Source organism: Cynoglossus semilaevis, unplaced genomic scaffold (assembly GCF_000523025.1).
Source record: "Cynoglossus semilaevis isolate Cse_v1.0 unplaced genomic scaffold, Cse_v1.0 scaffold1381, whole genome shotgun sequence".
NCBI lineage: Eukaryota > Metazoa > Chordata > Actinopteri > Pleuronectiformes > Cynoglossidae > Cynoglossus > Cynoglossus semilaevis.
The window spans coordinates 160-4,546 of record NW_007585286.1 but is presented as its reverse complement, the minus strand read 5'-3'; the positions used below and the strand labels follow the sequence as shown (position 1 = coordinate 4,546).

At 42.2% G+C, this 4,387-nt stretch overlaps 2 protein-coding genes across 2 annotated transcripts; one reads left to right on the top strand and one right to left on the bottom strand.

Annotated features, from left to right (window-relative positions):
• The first annotated feature begins 46 nt into the window (after positions 1-46).
• LOC103399011 (uncharacterized) lies at positions 47-1,595 on the top strand. The gene is made up of 3 exons (XM_025053942.1): positions 47-201; positions 556-643; positions 842-1,595. Exons 1-3 carry the CDS (start codon positions 47-49, stop codon positions 1,409-1,411), a joined length of 813 nt encoding a protein of 270 aa, XP_024909710.1. The 3' UTR covers positions 1,412-1,595.
• Positions 1,596-2,178: 583 nt separating this feature from the next.
• LOC103399009 (peroxisomal NADH pyrophosphatase NUDT12-like) lies at positions 2,179-4,184 on the bottom strand (the record flags this gene model as incomplete). Its single annotated transcript, XM_008337760.2, is given in 5 exon segments — positions 2,179-3,131; positions 3,513-3,712; positions 3,800-3,913; positions 4,022-4,140; positions 4,142-4,184. Coding segments are annotated over 5 exon segments (587 nt in total), but the record flags the coding sequence as incomplete, so codon positions are not given.
• Positions 4,185-4,387: the final 203 nt, after the last annotated feature.

Below are 4,387 nucleotides of genomic sequence, written 5' to 3'. Positions count from 1 at the left end.
ACGAGCCCCCGAACAGAACCCAGACGTGTGGTTTTACATTAAAACAATGTCTGTCAACACAGAGAAGCCCCACGTTCTGTTGCTGTGGCCGGACGACGCTCACCGTCACACGTTCACCAGCCTGTCGCCTAACACCCAGTATTATCTCCACCTACTGGCGGGCGACGATTCCAAGGACATCAAGAGTTTGGTGAGAGTTTGGTGAGTCAGTTCTACTGGATCTCACCATGGACCAATGAGGATCAAATATCAGATGTGTTGAGTTTTTTATTTTATTTTTTTATAAATGCTTTCGTTTGCCGTCAAACACTTGTGTCGCCCTTTCAGATTACATTCAGCTGGTGGTGACTCTGCTCCTTCTTGCCGTCTGTCTGTTCATTGTGTGCATCCTGTCCAGAACTGTGTGAGTCCACATTAGATTTCACATTTAATTTCTACACCAGGGGTCTCCAACGTAGTGCCCGAGGTCACCAGGTAGCCCTGATGGACTATCAAAGGTAGTAGCGGAAAAAAGTAGTCAACAAGAGAGTGTCCTAACCTTATTGACCTTTTCAGGTACAAGATCTACTTTATTTCCTACATCTCTAGCCCACAAAACAGCAGAACAGGACAGTGGCTAATGGAGAAAAACCACCAGCAGGAGGTGACAAATTCATTTTTAATTTTTTTGTTTTTGATCAAATCCCCATCCGTCTTCTATCACTTGATAGGGGGTTGATAATTTTACGTACTACCTGCTGAAACATTTTGTATTTCTATGAGATCGTCTTTTTCATCTGTATTTATTAGCTTTATATCAATTTTTTTTTTCTAATTTCTTTCTGTTTCTTTCTCTGGACAGATATCGAAGGGACACATCATGGATATGAAGGACTTTGAGGTGACGAAGAAGAGTGTCGTCGTGGACAGATCTTCAACTTTATTGCTACGCCTTTCGTCGCTAGACCTACTCGAAGACACCGCTCTGCTGCCTCCGCGTCACACTGTCATTACATCTGACTCGGAGTATGTTACCGAATCTTGGCCTACTGCAGAAAAACCACCAAGCTACCGTCCAGACCTGGAGGTGAACGTCCACCAGTCCTGCAGTTTGACGTCCGAGAAGACGGAAGCCAACATGTCTCTGCAGGTTCAGGTGGACAAAGCTTACATCGCTTTTCCTCAGAAAGAACCAAACAATATTCAGCTTGACCTCCAGGGGTCACAACAGACGTCTCTACAACATCCCGGAGGCGGATCCCTGATTTACGAGTCTGTGTTCAACTCTTCATTCCTGGGGGAAAGTGTTCATGAAGATGCGCCTGGACAGACAGTGTCTCCTCCTATGGTCTTGGAGACCGATTATATTGCCAACAGTTGCCTTGGTGTTGAGGCTTCTATGAAGATGGATCCAGAGGATACAACACATTAGGGCTGCAACACACATTTGGTTTATATTGTAAGGCTAAAAAAAGGCAAAAATGGAAAATCAGGTTAAAAAAAAGGGAAACATTTACTTCAAAGTTCCATAGAGGACACAGTGTTTAGCATTTCTTTCTGTTTCAGTTGTTAGCATGAGGAAAACTTCAGGCCACCCCACAGACAACAGAGTGCAGTACCATGTTTTCAACGCTCACATAACATTTAGAGGGGCGCTGTTTTTCACATTATAAAACGCTCATTCGGCGATGACAGTGTTTTCACAACATTGCCAACAGTTGCCTTGGCATTGAGGCTTCTATGAAGATGGATCCAGAGGTTACAACACATTAGAGCCGCAACACAAGGGAAACATTTACTTCAAAGTTTCATAGAGGACACAGTGTTTACCATTTCTTTCCGTTTCAGTGGTAAGCATGAGGAAAAATTCAGGCCACCCCACAGGTGGCTGTACCAGGACTGTTGTAGCTAACGTTGCTCTGGTGTCTGTACCAGGACTGAACTAAAATGAACAAACAACTTTTAAGGTGAAATATTAGATTTTATTTGTATTTCATTTGAAGCTTTTCTGCTTGAGCTGCAATTTTTTTTTAAAATAGCAAAGTTTTTTTTGCCATGTGAAAAGGTTTTTTGGGCCATTACTGAGGAGAAAATGGAATTGTGTAAAATGTTCTAACTAGTTGTAGTAATAAGAAGTGTATTTGTGTATAATTTTAAGCCTTTAGGTCACAGTCAAAGACAGAATAACGACAAACGTTGATTTTAACCATCTTAAACATTTTATTTTCAACACAATTCTCATTTCTTAATAAAATTCTACAGTTGTCATAATAAATTAAGATAAATATTGAAATCGAGCTACAGATGGCCCCTGGGTCAGTGTTTGAGCCCCCTAATTATATTTTACCCTTTAGGCAATTTAGTTTCAATTTATTTTTAAGTTTGAAATTATTAAAAAAAGTTTTAGTTGTTTATTAAATAACTGGGATTTGTATACAGTATTTGTGTAAAATAACACTTTTTTTCAATATTTCATTAAAATCAAACCCAGGTCCTCCAATGAAATATAGGTGGCAGCATTGCCCCTCCCCAGCTCATTTGTAAAATGTAGTATTATATATAATTACAGTTTCATGAAGTGTTTAAAAACACTGGGTTTTCTGAGATTTGTGTTATTTTTTTGTTTTTGTTTTTTTAATTCCATCTGTTTTTCTGGTGTTATAAGAAGACTTTTCACTTCTTTCCTTCTGTTTAATGAACTGCAAAATAATCGCGATGCCCCGGGTTTCACTTCCTGAGAGTCTTATCTGTCTCTGAAAGGTCTGAGAACTGAAAATCTGAGATCTACCACGGTGTTTAACTTCACCACAAGATAGTATTACGTAGGCCTCCATCACCGAGTTATTACAAACATTTCCGCTCACACTTCGTCAACTTGCCACCACTCACTGCTGCCACCTTCAGGACAAAGACTGAAGCCAGTTTGTTCTCCTGATTTGGTTTTTTGTTTCTTTTTCGGAAGAATCTCCTGAAGAACCCTGCTGTTCTTTGGAGGTCTGTCTTTCTCAGCTGGTTCACTGGCTGGACACCAACACCGCAGCCTAGAGGTTGGAGCTCACACCAATCCAGTGTTTGATCAGCTGATGTGCAATGGTCTGTCTCGGGGGGACGGTGAGGACCGGGGCTGCTTTTCTGTAAAGGGCGTCGATCATCTACATCAAAAAAAAAAAAAAAAAGTTAACAGAAGAAACTCACTCTCTGGAGGGACAGTGTTATTCACTTGTTTTATATTTTTTTATTTCTATTATTTCACCTATATAAATGCCCTTAAATGTCTTGAAAGGTGATAAAAAATGTATTCTTACCAAATATATATAAATATATTCTTACCAATAAAATTATTATTATGTTCTAATTTGTACCAATGTTATATTCGGCTGCTCCTTGGCCTGACTAAACCTCAGCGCCATCTTGTGGCCAACCATACAAATAGGTGAGTGCGCGGTTCTAATGATAATTATCAGTTGTTTCTATTCATCTAACTCTCATTAATTATCCTCCTATCGTCTGCTTTCCGGACTCGGTCTCCTGACCTCCTGCCGCGAGAACCAGCGAGCCTCCTCTATCTCGTTTTTGTCCACTCTGATGTCAGTCGATGTGGCCACAGCCAGGCAGCCGATCATTAAGTTGGAGGGCATCGGCCAAGGCTGGCAGGAGACGTACTGCACCGCTCCGACCTTCACGCTGCTCTCCTCGTCCACCTCCCTCCTCACCGCGTCTTCAATCGTCTCCCCTACGGGAACGTTCAATCAAAGAGTTCAGGTCAGGTATTTTATCTTTGACTATTTTATGTCAGGACTTGTTGTCAGTTCTGTGTTACCCGGCTCTATGAACCCGGCAAGACAGGAGAACAGTCCGGCAGGGAAGATCTTCTTCCTTCCCAGTAAGCAGTGGTTTCCGTCAGGGTGGACGACCAGCATGATGACAACTGGGTCTGAAAACACACAGGAAGTGTGAATGGTAGTTTCTCTACAAATGGTACTGAGATTAACTGGTAAACTGTCCAGAGGGATGGGTAGTCAGGGATGGGGGGGTTTCTCACCAACTCGTGGGTAGGAGGTGTTGTGAACCCCGTTCAGGCTCCTGCAGTCTGGGTTCAGGCAGCTCCTCTTGTACCCTCCCTCCTCCATCTTGGTCGCGCTGCCACACGTGGGACCGCTAACGGCTGTGCCAGGCCAGCACAGATCGAGCCTGAGCCACGACTCCTGATGTTTGAAAACAGGATTGACATCATGAGGCGGAGCAGTTCTGAGTTTGAGTTCTAGTTTAAATTGACTAAAATAAAGGAACTTCTGTTTAGTTGAAGACAACACTGATATACCGACAGGAATTGAAGAAAGATCTTCAACAACACTGATGATTCTTTTTTTTAGTTTCAATTACCATCTGCTGCCACCTAGTGGAGAAG